General features: G+C 41.2%; 2 protein-coding genes across 3 annotated transcripts in view; one reads left to right on the top strand and one right to left on the bottom strand.

Annotated features, from left to right (window-relative positions):
- The window catches only part of Ankrd22 (ankyrin repeat domain 22), a 31,545-nt gene extending 30,433 nt beyond the window's left edge, over positions 1 to 1,112 (top strand). The window contains exon 6 of one of the 2 annotated variants that reach the window (XM_087551516.1): positions 288 to 1,112. In XM_087551516.1, the coding sequence (XP_087407642.1) occupies positions 288 to 295 (8 nt within the window). In that variant the 3' untranslated portion in view covers positions 296 to 1,112. 2 annotated transcript variants of the gene reach the window in all.
- Positions 1,113 to 2,546: 1,434 nt separating this feature from the next.
- On the bottom strand, positions 2,547 to 21,856 carry Lipm (lipase, family member M). Its single transcript, NM_001432293.1, has 9 exons — positions 21,519 to 21,856; positions 15,629 to 15,746; positions 12,697 to 12,895; positions 11,752 to 11,861; positions 8,445 to 8,581; positions 8,164 to 8,310; positions 6,749 to 6,820; positions 5,818 to 5,889; positions 2,547 to 3,457 (listed from the first exon to the last, which is right to left on the bottom strand). Exons 1-9 carry the CDS (start codon positions 21,663 to 21,665, stop codon positions 3,191 to 3,193), a joined length of 1,269 nt encoding a protein of 422 aa, NP_001419222.1. The 5' UTR covers positions 21,666 to 21,856; the 3' UTR covers positions 2,547 to 3,190.
- Positions 21,857 to 22,759: the final 903 nt, after the last annotated feature.

The following is a 22,759-nucleotide window of genomic DNA, read 5'->3' as shown; positions in this document are numbered from 1 at the left end:
GACTATAACTCCACCCCCCTTTTGTTTTTTACATTTTGAGACAGGGTCTCTTTTACTTGCCCAGGTAGGCCTCATGATTGCTTTCCAGGTTCCAGGTTTTTAAAAACATTTTTAGTGTTTTTTTTTTTTTGGTTTTTTTTGTTGTTTTTTGTTTTTTTTTTTTTTTAGAATAGATGGCCTTTTAAAGTTTCCACAAAATCTGAGAGTGAGCGATCTGTCTAAAGCAATGCCTACTCTTCACAGACATTGGTCTTTCTTGGAAGTAAATGATTTCTTTTCTTCTGCAGCATGGTGAGAGTTCACTGGATATCGCACAGAGACTAAAATTTAACCAGATCGCATTAATGCTAAAGAAAGGCTCATAGTCCTGTGATTTCTCACGTGGTGACAGAGTCACAGCTGAAGGACTGGATGTTGTCCATTTCATGGATTATTACTCTATGGGCACTCAAGCTGGACAAACACTGGACTAAGGATGGTTTTCACAGTGGAGGTCACCATGGCCTTGATTCCTCCAAAGGACTCATTACATGCATTGGAATCTCTGTTGTCAAAACTGATTTTTAAAGAATTTATTGTCCAGTGCATTCTAAAAACAAGTCAGAGCCACCTGAGGTCACATTCTCTCTTTCTAGTGGTGTCATCCTTCTAAAGACTTTGTCCTATATCCTGTCTTGGGACATAAATGGCTTGTTTCAGGCCCATTACATACTAAGCCCAAGAATCGAAGCATGTGCACGTGTACAACATGACTTGCATGTGTGGGGTTAGAGATTCCAGAGTAAATATTCTTTTGATGGAAAATCTACAATAAAAACATATGTTGGTTGTCAATGGTGAGTTTGACTAAGCCTTAGAAATTGGCACATGCCCCACAGAAGAACTGGTTTTTGCCATTGTTTCCCTGTGTGTGGGTGTGGGGGGAGGGCTAAACCTGTATATCCTAATGTGTTTCACCGGCACACATAACTGCCTTTTCAGTTTGTAAGTTATATAAACATTAAAGATGTTTGTTCAAAACACTTATAAGCCTGTAATTGTATTGCTCGCTATACACAAAAGCCTGGAATCACCCCCAACACTAAAAATAAAGAATCGTCTTGTGAACACAAGCTAGTTGCTGTTTATTTATTTTCCTGTTTGTAACACTGAGAATTCAACTTAGGGTCTCACTCACACAAAGTGTGGGGTCTACCTCTAAGTTATACTCTCAGCCCTGGATTTGTTTAGTTTTATTGACAAAACTTAAAGGATCATAACTTACTTGGATAGAGGTCTTGCTTCTTTATAGAAACAGAGAAGTATATGGATCATGCTTTTAAATGGGGTTATGAATACCATCTGACTTCTTTTGGGAATGACACTGAGTGGAATTAAGTCTACCTCCTCGGTGAATTTTGAAAAATTTGGATGATGCAGGCATCAATGCCCACTTGGACTAAGCCACACTACACACTGCAGCCAAGCACTTAAGGATGAAAGATTTACTATTCCTGCACACAGAAAGGTTGTAAACATAATGTTATTCTCCACTGTGTAAAATTTACCCTTGTCTTATTCAAATGCTGATTTCTTTATCCCATTGTCTGGTTTTAATTCAAAACATAGCATAATGCTTATGTTAAGAATCTCTGGTCTCAAGTCTGTGTAGACAATACTTACCATTTACTCTCTGCCTTGTCAATAAAAGTCAATAACTTGGGCAATAGAGAGGATAGTGCCTGACTTCCTCCAGTTAGGGGAGGAGTGAGAGAAAGAGAGAAAGAGGAATTCACCACGAGAAAAGAGTTCAGAGAGACATCAAGGAAGAATACTCCTGAAGCCCAGAGAGCCAGGCCAATGCAAAATTATGAGTATCTCAGGGATTCTGGCTTGGAGGTAGCTAGATTACATAAGAGGATAATGCCTAGTTATTGTCCTTTAAATTGAAATACATCTTGATCTGTCTGTGATGTTATTGGAGAAGTAGCTAGGATGAAGAAAAACGGCTGATATATTAACTTACTGATACATTTATAATAATAATCATTTTTTAATAAAAGGTTTGACAAAAATCAAATCTGGACATATTTACTAAGCTATATACAGACCCTAAGGGTACATGTAGGGTCCTGAAGTTCCTAACTATTACTAAGTAATTTACTTAAGATTTGGTAACATTGGACTAACTTTCCAAGTAACTCTGGGGAAAAAAGATGAACTTCACAGTCTAATGTATGTTTAACAAACAACTGTGTATTCTCAACTGGGACTCCAACAGGCTCAGTAGAGCTTTGATTTGTCTTCAGAGTCGAATGCCAAATAATAATCATAACTAAGAACTGTAAGCTTTGAAACTGTGTGAAAATTAAAGTTTTCCAAGGTCATAAATCCAGATTTATGAAAGAGTTGCGAGGTTATCTGAGAGTGATTCTGCTTTGATTAAAGAATAAAATACATGGCAATTTATTTCATTCTGCCCATGGCATTATAAGTTTTTCATTGTAGCTTTCATTTGGAGGAGCTGGTCTAATGCCTGATGAAAATCTCAGTGCTGACACACAAACATGGTATGTGAAATACATAATTAATTTATTGGAAAACTCATAAATATACTACAAAATAATCTTCTTTGAGATCCAGCTCTAATACTTGATCCTGTTTTAAGATTGTTTAGTTAGATTCCACCTACACAGTAATTTCATTTTTCTCTTGATATCCAAACAGCCCAGCTTCCTGAAGCAGTGTCTGGTCTCTATAGCAATAAGACAGCAAGGTCCACTTCATTTTATTCAAGTCAACAATCCAAAGATTTACAATTTTGATCTCTGCCCCAATTATTTCCTTTAATGCTCTAAAAATTGACTTTCAAAAACAAAAGTTACTTTGTAAATTTTGAATGATATAATAATGACTGCTGGTAAATAAAAACTACATTGCACCATGCCAGAAGATACGAATCACAGAAAACCTGTGTTCACCAACTTAGTTTAACCCAGTGGAAAAAGTGTAAGTATCAGCTTTAGTGTCAAATGGAGAAATGTGAAGCTTTCATTTGGACCAGCAGGTCTTCTGACATCCGTGCATCTCCTCTGTCCTTCTAACTGATACAGCAGGTTTCCAAGTCTGGATATTCCTTTGAGCATCCATCCTCCCATGGCCCTGCCCATTCTGCATGAAGTCGTGCTAAGACTTGCTAACATCAGGAGCGTCACAATTTGACCCTGCAGGTTCCCTGGGGAAGGCTGGATTCCTGCTTCATCAGATGTATAATTTCATTGTACACACGGTGAGGGGCATCCAGCCCCCAGATGAAATCCACATGCGCCCACTCAGGAATGTTCTTGTGGTAGATGAGGTTGGTGACTTCAGAAAGCAACGTTTTCACGTCATCTGGATTTGAAAGCCAATCTTGCCCTCCAGTCCACATGGCTGTTGGGACCATCATATCTCGAACTTTGTACCTTATAGGAGTTGGCTAGGTAAAAAGAATAGTTTGAACTTCACATACTACTTTTATATTCAAATTTACAACTTCTATTTTAAGTAAACATAATGTGCTGAAAGCTTTGTAGGCATTAGTCATGTAGAACTCTGTTAAGAGTTTATATTCCAGGCCATACTTTAAGGAAAACTTAACATGGTTCAACATTAGTTTCTTTACTGGGAAATAGAAATAATATCTCTAAAACCTTACTACATTGTTCAAGAAGGCATATAAATTAGGGTGTGCATGTTCATGTACATGTGTATGTTTGTGTGTTTGCACACATACTTGGACAGGGACGTATTGACAGGAATTTAACTTATTCATGCTGAATATATGTTCTATGTGCTCTACTGAATCCCTATCTTTTAGATGCATTTTAGACATTGGATAATGTCATTTTTCTTATTAAACATTTTATACACAAATATCCTCTTACAATAATTTTCTTGATAGTTACAGTTTATGAGACGCCACATAGAAAAGACGGGAAGCTATTATGAGGGTCTGTGTATCCCCCGCATACACAGTGCACGTTCAGCTTCCCTGAACTTCACAAACTGGGAAAAACCACAAACAGCCTCAGGCACTCAGCTACCCTAAACTAAGGGGAGAATAAAGTTAGATACCTGTCCCAAACCCAAACCATCCAACGAAGTCTTTTCCTAGGAGACTTCTCTTGCCCAGGCAATGCTGCTGGATTTCCCTGGCAGTCTGATATCATTCAACACTCAGAAATTTCCATAGAACCAGGGAGGCCAGTTTCTTAGCATAAAACCAACCACAAGTCACAGCTTCAACCCTAGATATCTTCTTTGTCTTCTTGGCTCCATAAACACTCAAGTGGCTGCCTAATTTAGATGCAGAGCCAAGACACTCTATGATGTAACACTTGCCCTTTCTCATCTTCTGGGTGAAAAGACTGAGCTAAAGGTCCCACCCAGCTCCAGCTGACAGCATTAAATGTCATCTTCCCACACATTTGTTTTCTCTTCTCTTCCTTGCCATTTTCTCACACCTAGTCTGCATCCATCACATTCTCTAGAACTCAACCCACAAAACCCTTACCAATAAAAAACATCTTAGATCCTCATATGTTTTTGCTAAAGGCATGGTTTTGAAAACAGTCAAGGGTGGTCTCAAAAGAGTTAGGTAATGTGACTGAGTTTCATATCTAAGGAGAACCACGCAGTTCCAACATTTTATATCTAGATGGATTACTGTACTGACTGTTAAGTATAATGTGATACCTCAAAGAAAGATTGGGCAGTGCATATTCTCCCCCCCACCACACTTTGCATTATATGAGTAATCTCTATATCTACTTTCATGGCAACCAGAAATCTTCAGTGGGAGTTTTATACTCAAAAGGGCATACATACTCAGTTCTGTTTCTTTATCTGTCTATCTCACAATCCCAGTGACGTAATAACATTTGCATGGGATTATTTTTGGATTTTAGCTTGAAATTCATATTTATTAAAAGTATGACCAGAGAGAATTTGTGTGTGTGTGGTGGTTTACATGTGCACATGTGTATACAGGTCCATATGCTATGAGGCAGTCTGGGCATGGAGGGAGGCCAAAGGAGGACATGGAACAACTTGTCTCTCATTGTTTGTCCTGTTCTCCTGTGACAGGGTTCTAATTGAATCTGGAGTCCATGGTTTTTCTGGCTAAACTGGCTGGGCAGTAAGCCCCAACAATCTTTCTGTCTCCCACACCCAATCCCCAGCACTGAGGTTAGAGACAAGCTTGGCCATGCCTGGCTTGTTACGTAAGTGCTAGGGCAACTCAGGTCCTCATGTTTGCACAGCAAGTTCTCTTACCTGTGGGACATCTCCCTAGTCCCAAAGGCATCTTAAGGATTATATGATACAATGATTTCTATTTTAGAAAGAGTACATCCTGAATCATGGCAGCCTACCCACAATCCCACAGGTTTGAGGTGCAGAGTCATGAAGAACAGGAATCCCCATTGATTGTTTCTGGATCTTTTTCTTGTGTCTTACCACCACAGCATCTCTGTGTGAATGTTTGTTTTGTTCCTAAAAGAATCCCTTTAGTATGCACTCATCTGACCAGCAAAACCCCATCTTGCCTGCAGGCATCCCTGGGGCCTTACCCCTGGGGCAGGCTCAGAGAAACAGGCCTCCCATGCCTTGCAGGAATGAAGAGTCTGCTGGCTAAGCTTTATTCTTTCCCAATTTCAGATGCAGTTAAAGTTGAACTGTCATCTTTTCTGCTTGGGTTTCTGTAATTGATTCCTATCTCTGGAATCTGTTGTCACCCTTTTCCAAAGGCCGGTGGATTTTTAGCAGGCGGTAAAGTAAGTAAGTTGACACTGTTACCTGATTGCTTTTCTCCCGATTTTTGGTCTCACTTCCCCAGTCAAAGGCACGAAGTTCCCCGGAATTTACTGCCTAGAAGAGAGAAAACAAGGTTTCTAAAGAGAGAGACGGAGTATCCAAATGCTCAACTCATCTTCAGTTGTGAAGCAGAGCCCAGCACAGAGCAAAGTTCTTTGGGCTATTCTCCTGCTGCACACTGGGAGTCCTTTGAGAAATCTGCAAGCCTGGATCTGGCTCTTTTAGCAAGAAGTGTGGTGTACAGCAAAGCGTTACCATTGCCATTTACTGCAGGAAGTGCATCTCTGTTGTATCATTGTGGGTGGGTGTTTGGTACAATTCGAGACACAGTGTCCAGAATTTTCCTCTTGAACCTCTCTACCTGTTTTTCCCTGCAACCCTACCCCCTCTCATACACACACACACACACACACACACACACAAACACACACACACACTCACACTCACATAAACACACTCACACACACACAGACACACACAGACACACACACAAACACACTCGCTCACTTACTCTCTCACACAATTCTCTACTGAGACTGCTAAGCTTGACTCCTGTAAAGATTCCTTTCTGTACTTTGGCCCCACCTCTATATTCTCAATCCGGCTTGACTGCAAAACTCAAAAAGCAGAAAAGGACAATTGGAAGCATACATTCCTTCACCAGTCTTTGGAACTTTGACTCTAAACAGAGAAGTATCTTATCTGAATCATCCTACTTTCAAGATGCAGCAAAGACAGGCTTAAGGCCCTTTCTGCCCTTGCCTCCTCCCTCTGGAATGTTAAACTAAGCCCATATTCAAATATCACTAGCCAGATTTTAACACAGGACAAACAGAAACCACCAGGTTTCATGACTATTACAGTCAAAATGGGCAAGGATCCTTATCTGGGGCTGCAAGCTGGGCATTCTGACCTGGCTCCAGTGGAGAATATTCTGCACAGATGTTCCAGCAGGTGTATGGGCGACATACACATTTGCTCGACTCTGTAACAAAGCACAAGGATTTATGTGACCAGATGTCAGTCTTGACAAAAACCAGACCTCAATGGTGTCAGACTAAGTAACGGCAACATCATTAAATTAGCAGCCATAATCTTAAACAGAAAAGGATATGTGCACGCCAATCAACTATCACTGCCTTCTTATGAAACAATGTCGTTCATTTGAGATTAGGTTCTTGTTAAGAAGAAATCACTAGTTTCAACCCTAACACTGCAAACAACAGATAAAACAATAATAAGTAAGTAACTATACTAGAGATATTTAGGGCAAGGACTCTAATACTGGTCCTAGCTCTATTATTTAATCTTTGGGCGAATCTGGACAAGTTAATTAACCCTTAAATTCAGTATGCCAATCTATATAGTGGAGAAATTAATAATGCTTGTCTAATGGGTTTGCTGTCTGGAACAGTTTATTCTGATACAGTATAGATGTATGTTAAGTGGTGGCTATAAGTTAATTCTTTTTGATTTTCCTTTAAAAAGAAAGAATTTTTAGGAATGAAAGACATTCCTCCGGTCAGTGAGAATGGTCCAAGCAGGCAGCCCTCTGTGGTCAGCCCTCATTGACTTCCTGCCTGAAAACCCATGCCTTGACCAAACTCTCCCTCATTATCATCTCTGTAGGGTTTGTCTACCTTCACAAATTCTGGAGCAGTGATTCTCAACCTTCCTAATACTGTGACCCTTTAATACAGTTCCTCATGTTGTGGTGACTCCAATATCTGATACACAGAATATCTGACATGTGACCCTTGTTGGGTCACGACCCACAGGTTGAGAACCACCAAGTAGAGTGTCAATTTCAGTTTGCTTTGAAGTCGTTTCCCTGCCCCACTTTTTATCCACCAAGTCCAATTTCAATCCTTCTCTAGGAATTATCTCTAGCCACGGCATCTTGCACACTAATCTTCAACCCATACATATGAGGAAACTCACCCTCCGATGCCACCAGGAGCAGTACCCCAAATGAGCTGACCTACCCATTTCCATCAAAAGGAACATCAAGTACAAATCAAAAGTTCCCCCGTGGAGCATAGAGATGGGCGATTGTTGATTGACTTTCATTTTTCTTGTTATTTTTCCCCACGTTTTTTTCTCCCTGTAGGTTTCCAACCTATCATCTGTCAAGTTAGGATCTAGCGATTTTCCATTAACCTTGCCTTATCCTCTCCTGCAGCTTGCCCCATGTTTTCTTACAATTGGGAAATCGCACACCGCAGGTTGCACATCGTTTCTCTAAGCCCTTGGCTGGTGTCAGCTGGTTTTCAATTGCTGAGACCAAGATCTTCCCAGCTTTGCTTAGGAAACGACATTCCCACTCACCATGTTCATGTTGTTCGTGTTAAAACCTCCCAGGAGTAAGATGATGTTACTGCAGATTTGGTCGAGAATCATCTGGCCACAAAGGTAAATAAAAAGCTGTCTGAAAAACCTAGTCTGGTATAAAAATTCTTGTCTGCCAAACAATCCCTGTAAGGAGAAGAGATAAAATACTGTCCATGACAATATGGCCAGGGAGGGAGTGGCTTTCCTTTAAAGCATTATTACAAGAAACTGGTCAGAAAGACTTTCCTGTAGGTGGAGGCATCTGGGGTTTCACGTACCTTGATCATCATATCTGGCAGCAGCAGAAACTTGGTACCAGGACTTTTTGCATGTTTAACAGTGGCTATAGGGGCTAAGGCAAAATACATTTTGATCTTATGAGCTAGCTCTGGCATGGTGGAGAATGCAATAAAGCCTGTAAGAGAGAAAAATTCATCACTGTGGGAACGGAATAGCTCAGAACTTATGAAATGTGTGTTTTACTTCTGTCAAAATTCCTTTATAATTATGTGTGATTAGGTCTTAACCAGTGCAGTAATAGGCTTCAGGGATGATGTGTGTGTGTGTGTGTGTGTGTGTGTGTGTGTGTGTGTGTGTGTGTGTGTGTTGGTGGCAGTGGGTGATTAATGCAAAAATATCTGCGTTTTCTATGTCACCTCTTTTACTTGTTTCAAAGTAGGAAGTTCTCATTGAGTTAAATTGTTCAGCTCTTACACCTGGAGTAGAGAGAACAGTTTTCCCACATAGTCTTGTTTAGTGAAGAAGATCTCTGTTGAACCCATGGAAGAGAAAAGCTGTCCCATGAAGCCAGGACAGATCTTACATTTGAGATCAGACATTTTTGCACATTCTCTGTTTAGGTCAATCTCTCCAGTTTGAGGATACGAAAACCAAAACTCATGACCTCTGTTCCATTCTCAGGAAGTGAATGGGTATAAGAGAAGACAGAGTCCTTCTATACAGTTCTCTGCATCTGACTGGGTTTGCTAGCCGTACGCAAAGGCAAACACACAAGAAACGTGTTATCATCTCTTGTTCTCTCAGCTTTACGTGAGTACAAGAGGATGGGAATACACAAACCTGTCCTCACCAGATTAACTCTGACCAGGTTAGAACTCTCCTCCAATGTTAAGATCCGAGAACCATAAATCACCTCTCCCTGGAAGATTGCTCTTCATGAAAAGCAAGTTCAGGGTTTTAATTTTAATAGCCCCATGGTTTACTATTAGCCTAACCTTTGATTTCTTGCTCATACATTCCTCTGAAAATAGCATCCTGCCCTGTCATCAGCATCTTTACCTTGATGTTAAGCTGACCAAATTGAGTATAGAAAAATCATTTTAAAGGGACCTCTGGATTGTAGAGTTATGAAACACTGTAACTCTTCTATCTGTGGTTTGATGAGAGCTAGCAACACTGCAGCCCACTGCTGCTATCAAATATTAAGGAAAATGTAAAACCCAGACTTATCTCCACCTCTGGAGTATCACTGAGAGATGAGCACACTGACTTTGGGCTCTCAGTTCCGGCAGCCATTAGAAATTTTTGATTCCCAGTGCGACATTATTTTTATAGGATACCACATGATGTGAGCAATAATTCTCAGTGATTGTTGGAAATTTCTTTTTAGGACCCTAGCTAGTTTTATGAAGAAAACCCAAGAAGCCCTAATAAACCACATAATTCCCAATAGATAACTGACTGTTCTGTGACTGATACAGACCAAGAGAGAGAGAGACAAACAAAAATAGCCAGTTTACTGTGTTCACTGTTCTACCGCGTCAGGTTAATTTTGTGTACAAATTATGTCATCTGCTTGAGAAAAGTTGCTGTCTAGAGTTTGGCTATACCTAGTGTAATCTTTGACACTTTGTCTGATGTATCTCCCAGGGTCGACTATATTTTAGGGGAAACACTGACAATTTGATATGCGTGAACTCTCCTTCAAGATGTTGTACTTGGCACGTGCAATAGATTTTCTCATTATCTTGTCTTCTCCTTGAATCTCTCTAGGCATATTAAGTCCTTTATTCCTTTCATAGAGGGAGACAGAGCCTAAACCTGAGGGATTTCAGACAGACGTAAATTGCCACTGTTCTCATGGGAAACAAACAACAGCTAATAAAAAGATAAGCTTGGTGACACTGTTTAATGACCAGTGAGAGTGTTGGCAGGAGCAAACCACCTGGAGTGAGTCCCTGTGACCAGAGGGACTGCATCATCTGCTGGTACCATGGTATACTGTTGAATTAAGGAAGCAGCAAGCATCCTATGAGTTAACCCAGTGACGACTGAAGATTATGACAGCTTGAAGTCATGCTTCAGGAGTATGGTAGCAGGCTCAAAGGTATCCATATCCCTTCTCGGAAAGGTTTGACTTCCTTATCTCCAGTGGTTGTGGAGATGGAAGTTAAGACTCTTAGGAGGAATGTACATGTAGAATTCCTATGCATCGAGTTTCCCTCATGCAACACTGGTTATTAGACATATGCATGTGCAATTACTGGCTTATTAAGTCCCTGGTCTTTCAATATGTCATACTTCATTCATCTGTAAAATGGAGATATAGATTTCTCCCATATATTCTTCTTCAGTGATAAAGGAAAATGATGTAGTTAGTAAGTATGCATCTAAGGTAGTTATTATGAAAGCAGAAAACAATATGAAGACAGAACTGAATCTGCTTAACTTCATCTTTCTAACCAGTATAGACCCTTCTCTGGTAGCTGGATAAGTTACCCTTACTAAAAAGTGCAGTCTTTTTCTAGGAAAACTGTATTCCTGCTCTCAACTCAGGATTTAGCTTCAAAACACAGATTAAAGAGACCTGGCTAGTCTCAGAGACCCTCATTTTGTCACACAGATCATTCTTTCTCCCACTTCAAGACTAGGAACAAACCCTATTGGTTTAGGTCTGATATGAGGCCAGAATAGCCCCATTTCCATCTCTCCATATAAGTGATCTTGTCCTGAGTTGCTTGAGTTGTCCTAAGTCTCTTGAAGATTCACTCAAAGCAGGATGTAATCACCAGACACTGATAAAGAGAGAAACTTGAGTTCACAGCACCAATTCTGCTTGTCATTCAGTGACAGCACTCCGTGTCTTTCTTAATCCCCACTGTGAGGCCAACTGTGAACTCAAGGCTTCATTCACTGAACACATTCATTGAGTGCGTAATAGGGACAAGAAAGCTTTATAACAGCTGTACTTTAGACAAAATACCCAACTTCACAGAGCTAACATGCATGATTGTATCATGTAGTCCAATCAGTTAGAGTACCCATAAGGGGGACTTATGATCTCCATTTTGCAGATGAAGAAACTGAGACCAGTGTGATGAAGGTTTTGCTTTTGGGGTATCATCTAAATAATAGCAGAGATGGTGTTTTGATCCACACCTCTCATCTTTCTACCACATCCCAGGTCTCCTTCAGTTCAACCTTTTGTTGTTCCCTGAAGCTTTTAGAGTCACTGAAGGAGAGAAGGCCAGGCGACATGAGTAATTGCCTGAGTTCAGCCATAGCTTGGGTCACAGGCTCACGGGCTCATTCTGTGTATACCAACCTTCTTTCCTGTGAACCTACCCATGGTGGTGCCCTGGGAATAGCCAACATAATAGATCTTTTTCTGGCCCGTTTTCTGTAAGATAAAGTTTATCACAGCTGGAAGGTCAAACCTAGCCATTTCATCATAACTACAAAGGGAAAAGACAAAGTTATTCAACAATGATAATGCAAACAGAACACAGTCAGAATCCCCCAGGATCTGCCAACAATTCCCCCCCCCCCACACACACACCAGAATCAGCTCTGTTAACTTGTCACTGTGTTTCTCACAACCCTCAAGATGGATTTGTTTCAAGCCCGTGGGACTCTGTGGGGGCACAGACTGTTAGAAATGTCTATTCTGTCTGGACGCTGTCATATAGTAATGACTATTGAGCAGTTTTGAACATACAAGCCACCTCCTACTGTGAGGCATGTTCTGCCTTGTAATGAAAACAGCTCAGAGGAATGCAGATTTCTTTGTGGGAGGAATGCTGGAATGGTAGCAAAACTCTTATCTGACCAAATGCATAAAGAACTGGTTGACCACCAGTGGTAAGTAAGGACATTAGGAACTTGAGTAAGGCTATGAGAATTACGACTTAAGGTGATGATATACAACAATTGGTAAATCCCTATTTAATGAACTTGGTCTCATGTCTTGGGGGTGTCAGTCTTGTTGCTGTATATGAGGGAGTTAATCCTAGAAAAATCACATGGAAATGACTGGACTCCTTTCCTACTCCAGTCTCAATCACCTGACACCAGGCACTGTTCTCAATCTACAAGCTAGACCTTGGGAGAACCAGTCTTCCCCATACTCACCCATAGCAGCACAGGATAATAAAAAAAAATACTGGGGAATATTGAGTCAGTACATTGGCGATATAACTTCATGAGTAATTCAAGTACCACGTCACAATTTTTTACCCAGTGCTTCTAGGCACATCTGTATCCACCTCCGCCCTCCAAGTGTTCTTGTACCTGAAAGCCCAGAACTCATCTTGGTCTATGGAGAGGGTCTTATGCTTCCGAGACCAGGTGTTTCCTCGGCTGTTTCCCATCCACACATCAAAGCCAGCATCAGCCAGAATAAAACCCAGGCTGTTGTTGGGCAGGTTGGAAATCCAGTTGCTAGCATCCCCAAGAAGGCCATGCTGCAGTAGCACCACTGGCCTGGATCCTGCACACAAGAGAAAATTCCAACTGGTGGTGCATTCTCTGTCTTCTTGCTTCCTCTCTATATAAGGGCTTGCATTCCAGAGAAATCTACATGCAAACCCCTCTTTTTGCTGTTTGTTAGTTTGTTTATCTTAGTTAGTTATTTAATGTTTTTGTGTTTTAATTTCCTCAACAACAGAAAATAAGCCTTTTTAATGAACAAATAAAATATACCATAAGGAACAAATACACACTGCATGCTAAAGGTAAAATAAAAGCACCAGAATGCGATTCCCATCATTGTTTTGAGGAACTGTTAGTATTAAACTGTATTACACCTTCAGAAAGTATTAGAACTCTTTTAGAAGAAGGTATCTTATTTTTTTTTATTAACTTGAGTATTTCTTATATACATTTCGAGTGTTATTCCCTTTCCCGGTTTCTGGGCAAACATCCCCCTTCCCCCTCCCCTTCCTTATGGGTATTCCCCTCCCAACCCTCCCCCCATTGCCGCCCTCCCCCCAACAGTCTAGTTCACTGGGGGTTCAGTCTTAGCAGGACCCAGGGCTTCCCCTTCCACTGGTGCTCTTACTAGGATATTCATTGCTACCTATGAGGTCAGAGCCCAGCGTCAGTCCATGTATAGTCTTTAGGTAGTGGCTTAGTCCCTGGAAGCTCTGGTTGCTTGGCATTGTTGTACATATTGGGTCTCGAGCCCGAAGAAGGTATCTTATAATGACGAACACACACATACACATGTGCATATATAAAAAAAATAGTCTCATGACAAAGACTCTACATGTAAAACTGACCCACACTTCAGGGAAATGTGTTGATCAGAATAAAGTTATAAGCTGGGTGTGGTGGCACATACCTATAATACCAGAACTGAGGAGGCTAATTTGGAAGATCATGAGTTTGAGGCCAGCCAGGGCTACACAGCAAGACATGGTCAAAATTCAAATAAATAAGTAATGGTAATAAATGACAGCCCACTAGGTAGTAAGGGAAATTGTAAGAATACCATCATGGAGGAGTTGTATTGCACATCGATTGGATTAAAAGGCTTTTTAAAATGTCAACACTCACACCGTGTGACCAGTCAGCAGCCTGTGAGTACAAACTTTTGACCCTGGTGTCCTCCACACTGAGTAATCAGCACAGTCACTTGACAAGAAGAAGGACACCTTGCCTAAGACTGTAGGATTTGTGCAACTTAACAAAAAGACTCTGTTCCCAGGGTACTCATTTATGTGCACATTTTACTGTTTCATCTCGCAGACAAATGTATTAATCTCAAGATAATTCTCAAGAAAGCGCTTGCTGTTGCATACATACGAGTGAAAAGGCTGAAGCCCTTGCTCTCATTCAGGCTCCGCTCTGGTGGAGGAGGAAAAGAGAGAAAACTACCATGAAACCATGGCTTCAAGCATAGTAAGGGAAAATAGGAGATGTGGTCCCAGGTGCTAATAGGTGGCACGAGGCTGCATTCTGACTAGGGTAGTTGGGGAAGAAAAAGAGTCTTGCAAAACTGCAAAGAAGAAGAAAGTGTAAGTTCCAAGGCCCTGCCATGAGTAGACATGCAGCAGGTATAGCTGGGCAGCTTGGGATAAACACACTCATTTTGAAAAGGCTCCAGGTGTGCCTATTGGGATAAACAGAATTCTGAAATATTTACACCACAGACCAGTAACATTTGTCCAGTGTTAGGTAAGAACACAGGCTACATTTTGATAAATGTCCTGAGTTGAGTGTCACAAACTACCAAGTGTTAGCATGGACTCTTTGGTCTAGTTACATAGCTGTGGGTGGCAGAGTGATAAAGAAACTTAGATGAAATTGAGGAAATGACGCACTTGTCATTATAGCTGGCTTACAGAAAGGACGCAGGGAGTTATATTTTGGTACATGTGACAGACCATGTAGTTGCTGTTATACATGCAGAGCCAAAAACAAAGAACAACAACAACAACACACACACACACACAGAGCCCAGTGGAAACATATGTGCGTACTTTGCTGACTAGGATGAATATTTAAAAAAGTGTTGGCCTATATAAAACCTCATATAAAAGTGAAATTAAGCAAATGCCATAACAACACATTGAAAATTTAAATGTGTGCACCTAGAGCCTGGTTCTTAGTCTTCAGTGGAAAATGAGGCAACATCATAAATATTTAAGGTGCTCTTTGGATGAGGCACATGTGATGCGGTGTTGACGAGCAGGTCCTTCATAGGAGAATTCATGAAGAATAAAAGCTCCGATATGGAATTTTCAAGGGATCATCAGGGAAGGTTCTAGAATATTTGTGTAAGAGGGGTTTGGGAATGGATTAAGTGCCAGAATGTATGAAAATGGATGTTTTCTGGAAGGTTTTGTTTTGTTTGTGGTAGTTTTGTTTTGTTTTGTTTGTAGTGATGGTGATTGAACCGAGATCCCCAAAAATGCTTGCTATGTGTTCTTCCCCTGTGCTCCCACTGCAGATCAAATGTACTTTGGAAACATAGGTCTGAGATAGTTGATCACTGTGGGTATGAATAGAATATAATATGGTAATGGGGATAAGGACTATTTGGAAAGTGACACTATCTTTTCCCCTAACCAAGGCATCTCGGTCTGTCCCAGAAAGCAAAACTTAATCCTACTTATCAAGAAAGTCTGGGCTGGTGCTCACTTTGACAGCACATATGCTAAAAAAAAAATCTGGGCTGCAAGAAGATTATCATGTTGGGGTGACACTGAGTAAATTATACCTTCCTTCTTCAATTGTGTCTGTCCCCGAGGGATTCTGTTCACAGAAAGGATGTACCCATCTTCTGTTGCAACTTCATACTCCTCACTGGGATAACCCTTGTGTTTGATGATTTCGCTCTATGGAAAAACAAACAAAACCTCAACATTAATTTAGACATCAGGTCTACATGGCCTTAGTCCCAACAATTCAAGGGTAAGAGTAGCTTCTTGCAAAAAGGTCCTTATCTTTCCCTAACTGGTACTACTTTAGTCAAACCAGCCAATCCTCCTTGGATTTAAATTTGATTAGTTTTTATATTTTGCAGTATTGGTGAGCAAACCTGGGGCCTCGCCAGACAGACAGATGTTCTGCCACTAAACTATACCCAATTTCTCTCACTGCTTTTTACTCTTCTTATGGAGACTGAACTGGACCCCAGCTTTCAGAAGCTGGGAGGCAATTGTGTCAACCCTACCCAGGCACTTGCTAGGAAGGCAGAGCATGGAAGTAACCTACTGTATTAGGAACTCTGAGGGTAGATCCCGGCAATGTGTGTTTCAGGTCTTCACAGAATTCTGACCCCTGAAAAACACTAAGCCAGAACACAGTCTCCAAAGCCTGGATGTGCCTCAGAGATCCAGGACCAGTGGATGTATAGATTTTTGGGCTCAGGTCAAGAAACCAGGCCATTGTACTGTAGCAACTGTTCTGGGGTGACTTGAGATTTCCTCTGCCCCACAGTCCTTGAGTGAGGTGACACAGACCCAAAAGGACATGCATGGTATGTTCTTACTAATAAGTGAATATTAGCCAAAAAAAGGGTACAGAATATCCAAGATGTAGTCCACAGAACTCAAAAAAGGTCAACAAGCTGAAGGGCCCAAGTGAGGACACCTCAGTCCCAGTTGGGAGGGAGAAGAAAGCAACCACAAGCAAAGAGGGTAGGAGGGACAGGGGAGGGAAAGGGGATAGGGGTCGGGGGAGAGGGGAACATGATCTGGTATTGGATGGGGGAAAGGACTGAAGCCATGAGGGCCAGCAGAAAGAATGGAAACAGGCAACCTCTGGAGGAAGGAAATTGGGAGGATCCCCCAGAATGTACCAGAGACCTGGGAAGTGAGAGAACCTCAGGACTCAAATTGGGGACCCTAGATGAGATTTCCTACAGTGGGGAAAGGGAACTTATTGAAGTTCCACTGAAAGGAAAAAGTTTAAAATTGCCCACTAGACAAAACTTGAAGCCAAAAGAAAGAAAAATAGTTGGGCCCTGGAACTACCTGTTCCAGAAACTAGCTGATCACAGAAAGAGTAATTGCACCAGCTGGTTCAGCCACTCTGTTCCAGGAACTAGCTAACCATAACAGCAGCTGACCATAATGGCATCTGACCATAATAGCAGGAACTGGTTAACCATAAAGTTAGACTAAAATCTTAAAGAACAATCATGAGAAACAGGAGGTTCTTCCTTGTGATTCAGTATGGTTTTTCCTTTAAATACCCCTTCTCTCAACGATTTGAGGTTGAACTCTCCCCTGTGTCAGATACGAGTCTCGACCCCAGTGCACTGGTTTCTGTCATCTCTATCAATAAACCTCTTGTTGATTGCATCAAGATTGGTCTCTCGTGAGTTCTTGGGGGGTCGAGTCATCCCAAGACTTGAGTGAGGGTCTCCCTGCTCTGGGGGGCCTTTTACCACCTCCAGCAGAAAGACGGGGCATCAAGTAAGGGATGGGGTTGCTATCCCACATTCAAAGCTCTGTCTGAAAGAAATGCAGGGATAGAAATGGAGAAGAGCCTGAGGAAAAGAAGGTCCAGCAACAGGCCTAAAGTGGGATCCAGCTCAAGGGGAGGCCCCAAGACCTGACACCATTACTGAGGCTATAGGGCATTCACAAAATGGGACCTATCATGACTGCCCTCCAAAAGGTCCAACAAGCAGCTGAAAGAGTCAGATGCAGATTATGTGCACCTAACAAATGAACAGAAGCTGCTGACCCCTCTGGTTGAATTAGGGAAAAGCTGAAGGAAGCTGAGGAGAAGGGCAATTCTGTAGCAGGACCAGCAGTCTCAATTTAACCTGGACCCTCTAAGAAGAAAGGCCAAGGTCTCACTCAGAGCTTTAATCCAACACACACATTTTTCTCTATGATATTGAAAACCTTAGCTACTGCTCTTTATTCCTCTGTTAGATTGTTCTGGATAGGATAAGGTAAGGGATGTGCATAGAACATTAATTACAGTGCCTGACACCAACAGTGGGTACTCAGTAGGCATTATATATAATTAAAACCCAATAAGTACAAAATTAAAACTCAACTAACCAAATATTATAGTATTAATGTGTGTGTTCGCATGCACATAGCACCATTACATAGTTAATTTACATTGTTTTGATCATTCATCAAATGTACTTAGAGGATTTATCAAGACACATAGCTGGATTCTATCCTCAAAGTTTTGGCAGGTCTAGGTTGGACCCAGAGCATTGATGTTTCTAAAAACCTTCCGGATGTTGTGGAAGCTGCTTGTTCTGGAGAGACTATCACTTCCAAAATCACCACTGGGGACAGTTTGAAGAGCTAAGATACATACAGGAAATGTTAGAGTCCTTCTGTGAAGATTTCTGTGATTTGTCATCAAGGGGTTAGGTGTAAGTAATGGTTTAAGGGTGTGAAGGAAGGAAGGAAGGAAAGAAGGGAGGGAGGGAGGGAGGGAGGAAGGAAGGAAGGAAGGAAGGAAGGAAGGAAGGAGGGAAGGAAGGAGCTCTGAGAAGGGAGAGACCAATGAACAAGATTAGTTAGGAAAAAATTTATGGGGGGTGCAAAATTTGAGCTCATCTACAACTGAACAAGAACTACGTGTGAGAGAACACAGGAGGTAGAGGTTAGGGACATAGGTATCTCAGAAAATAATTATATGTCACTGATATTAACAGATAGTTAGCAGGCTATATTTGGCAAGAGAGCTCACACACAGGATAATAATAAGAAACACATTTGGCTAAGTAAAAATACAGCTCTAACATATTCTAACGAGTAAATTATTTTTATAATCATTTATTTTTCTTTGTGTTTTGAATCAAGGTCTCTTTTTCTATGTAGCCCTGGATGTCCCGGAACTTGCTATGTAGACTAGGCTAATCTTGAATTCACAGAGATATGTCTGCTTCTGCGTTTTGAATGCTGGGATTAAATGCATGTGCCACCATGTCTGGCTACGTAATTAAATATACCACTGTGTATGTGCATATATGCATATATATGTATAATAACACAAATACACACATGCACACACATATGTAATTTTTTGAGTTAGAGCTTTACTGCAGCGTCCAAACTGGGCTTGAGCTTGGAATGCTTTGGCCATCCTAAGTGTAAATTAAAAATTCTAGCCATATTTAATATTTACCTTTCAACCTAATTATCTATCTTAAAAATTTTTTACCTGGAGGAAAAAGGTCAGTTATGTGCATTATAACAATAATTTAAGAAGGATTAGCCCAGAAGTGTTGGCACACACCTTTAATCCCAGCTCTTGAGAGGCAGAAGCAGGTTATCTCTATGAGTTTGAGGCCAGCCTCATCTATAGTTCTAAGGCAGCCAAGGGACCCTGTCTTGAAATAAAAGGTTTTCCCTTTGTTATTTGTTCAGTTTTAGGAACACCGGTGTGTATGTGACATATATGACATATAGTGACTATATGGTGTATGCCGCCATACCTAGCCATGAGGGTTCTTAATATACATCTTGCATATAAATCATGCTTCAGAGTATTATCTGCTCCCTAGAGGATCTCACCTGGGACAAATACGCACACCAAAATGTAGAATGTGATACAGAAATTTGAACAATGTTCTTGAAAGTTGTTTAAACCATTGGGGGCATTCTTTTTGATATGTCTTGTTAGTAGGAAATATTAGAAAATAGGAAATTGTGTATGATGCTCCTTCGCCTTCTCTTAGAAAACAGAAACCTTCATAGGTTCATAAGAAAGTGGCAGGACATGATAAAGCTGTTGGAGATGAGCTCGGGGTGCTAATGTATTAATAAGCAGTATTGGCATCTGAGGTTCTTAGGTTTCCTACAAGGGCTACATACTGTTCTCATAATAAAAGCACTAACCTCTAATAGACAACTGAAACTGTTTTCATCTTGAACATGACATGCTCTCAGCTGCCCCACTTCCCCACCATGCTGACTTCTTTGCCAGCTACCCTCTTCCCGAGTCCTATTTATTCTTCTGAGTTCAGGCTACAAAATATTTTCCTAAATTCTGGATTAGTGTCCCCCGTTTTAATGTTTTTCTTGCCTTTGATCTTAGTCCTCTCATCAGTAATTGGCTGTTTGTCTTTTGTGTTGGATAACCAGCTTTTGATTTTTTTTGAGATTTCTCTGTGGCCATGGTGAATAGCATGATGTTAGGTACCTGCCGTGGTGGAGTCCAGCACCCTCCAGAAATCCCGGCAGCCTGGAGGTGCTGGGCAGGGCAGTGTTTGGTCTAGGAAAGCAATCTTTGTCATAGGAACTCCATGCACCCTAAAACTTGAGAAACTTTTGTGTAACATTCAGGATTCCTGAGGCTCTGCAATAGTGTACTGGAAGGACAAGCAACAGCTAAACATTGAACAGGTCAAAGAAGCCTCTGCACACTGTAGATATTTGCACTCTGTAGACTCAGAACACTTCCACAGCCTGTAAGTCTTTTTTTTTTTTTCGGAGCTGGGGACCGAACCCAGGGCCTTGCGCTTGCTAGGCAAGTGCTCTACCGCTGAGCTAAATCCCCAACCCCAGCCTGTAAGTCTTAAAGGCTAGGCCAGCCATCAGAGTGATGAAGGAAGCCTGACAGAACTATGGAGATTCAGAAAAAAAACTTTTTAAAAGGCTGTTGGTTTTAGAAACTATGCAAAAAAATACTAGAAGAAAGAGTTAATATAAAATGGGTCTTTAGTCTCAAAAACCCATTTCCTCTTTTGATGGAAATATTAGGTGAGGCTGCCAAATGTCCAACATATTCATGTCACTCATTTGGAAGTCAGTTCTCCACCCTGTCATCGGGTAGGGTTTATGGCACAGCGGCTATAATTACAGGCATGTGTTTAGGTGGACCTGAGTTTAAATTGTAGGTCTCAAAGCATAGCAGTGGGACTTGTTTAACCTGTTTAAATGCTTCTTTAATCTCAGTGCCTTGATTTTAAGAGTATAGATAGTCATACCTCCAGGATGGAGCAATGGAAAGGAAATTGTGTCTCTACCGCTTTTTTTTTTTTTATCACATTGCCTTCTATGGAATAAATGGTACTATACGGTGGTCATGAACTAAAACTTAATTTGAGGTTGGAGAGTAAACACAAAAATTCTCCTGAAGACTTGTGAAGAGAGGTGTCATCCTTTGTATATCTTTCTTACACGACTTCTGTAGCACAAACAGACCTATCATTGCTATTTGACAGTTAGTATCTGGAGCAAGAGAAGAGCAGGAACTACTAGAATATGTGCTGTCACAGCAAGAGCTCAGGGCTGATACTTTTATCAAAGGGAAGAAAGCAAGAAGATAAAAAAGACGAAATGAAAGTCATTAGGGTCTAAGACAGGTCCCAACGGTTTCAATTATTTCCTCGTTTATTGGGTGGCTTTGAAGGTTCAAGAAAGCGTTAAGTTGTCCTTGAAGCCTAAAGAGATTAAGTCATCCACCCCAAATCACTGAATTTGATTGGGAAGACCCCACCCCCACATCCAGTCTATAAGAAAGTTTAGCTTTCTTCCAGCATATTGTTTGCCCCATACTGTTCTAACATGTTCTAGCATGGAGCATTTCAGGATATAAAAATAACACAGCACGCAGCTACTTACAAATGCAAAGGCTAACACGTCCCCCTTCACTTCCCCCGAACATGGAAAACCCCAACTTACAACATTCATGAACGCTTCTGGGTCCGCGGCTTTCGTTGGCATGTGTCCCGAGTTCACATTTCTTTGGAGCAAATATGCTACCAGAATCAGAAGCCATATCTCCACTCTGTGTGAAACACTCCATGCTCTTGACAAGATTTCTGACATGGTCCAACATCTACATTAGCTTTGATGCTAAGGAGGCAACAACTACATCTAGAGTCAGAAGAAGGACCTGCAGGTTTAAAACATCTTTTGTGTGTTTTTTCCAGTGGCAAAGAAAATATCTGAAGCAGATTAAGCAGGTTTACATCCAGGAATGAGAGCACATGGTGTAGGCTGTGAGCATTGCTCAGAATGTCACAATGCTGCCCAGCTCCTCCTGCTCCTCCCTCATTCATCTTGTAAACACCAATCCTTCCACGTCTAGGTGTGTCCAACTTTCTTTGTTGCAATGGGAGTTTCATGCATGTTTAATATGGCCCACAAACTCCTGTTCACCATCACCGTGTAGGGGCCATAAGGAAGGAGCACAGCCCCCTTAGGCTTAGTTCTTTATATTTCTTTGACTAAACAGCAAGAGGTGGCACCTACAGAATTCACTGAAGGTTTCCATAGTTACACTCGATGACTTCCATCATCACTGACTCTCCCATGGCTGGAGATCAAATGCAGTGTTAATTACTTTTATGTGAAATGTCAAAAGTTTTAAGAAAATTTCCCATTTTTAGTGCTGGAAAAAAATATATATAGTTGTAAAAAGCAATCGAGGCTTAGCCTGTTTCTCTAGCTCAATCCATACATACCAAAAATTTTAAATTTGGTTCGTAGTTAATAGTTAATTGCTAACTGTGATACCTAGTAATTAAATCACCAGAAGTAACCCAAATAATGAGTGGTAGCCTAGTTGGTTTTATGAACTAATTGTCCCAGTTCAGCAGACAGTGAGGCAATATGAATGGCTCTTTGACCACTCTCTTCTTGCTGTTAACCGGCAAGAAGGAAGATTCATTATTTTAAGTAAAGGTAGTGCTTCCAAGTTAATAGAAAAAAAAAGATACCAAGGCAATTTTTCTACTGCTACATCAACTCACCAGTGCTAATAGCAGCTACACCCACTTGCAGAGCGTGTGGTGGGTGAAGAAGCCAAATCAAAGCCGGAAAGATGAGTCCCTGGGAATGTGTCTTCCTGGAGGACTCAGTCATTAACATCCCTGCTGGCTGTGTAGGTGTGAAGAGGCAAGCCTGTGTCTTTATCTGGA

This window comes from Rattus norvegicus, chromosome 1 (genome assembly GCF_021556685.1).
Source record: "Rattus norvegicus strain SHRSP/BbbUtx chromosome 1, alternate assembly SHRSP_T2T, whole genome shotgun sequence".
In the NCBI taxonomy this organism is placed as follows: domain Eukaryota; kingdom Metazoa; phylum Chordata; class Mammalia; order Rodentia; family Muridae; genus Rattus; species Rattus norvegicus.
Note: the sequence above shows the minus strand (reverse complement) of the source record. Positions and strands in the feature narration are given on the sequence as shown.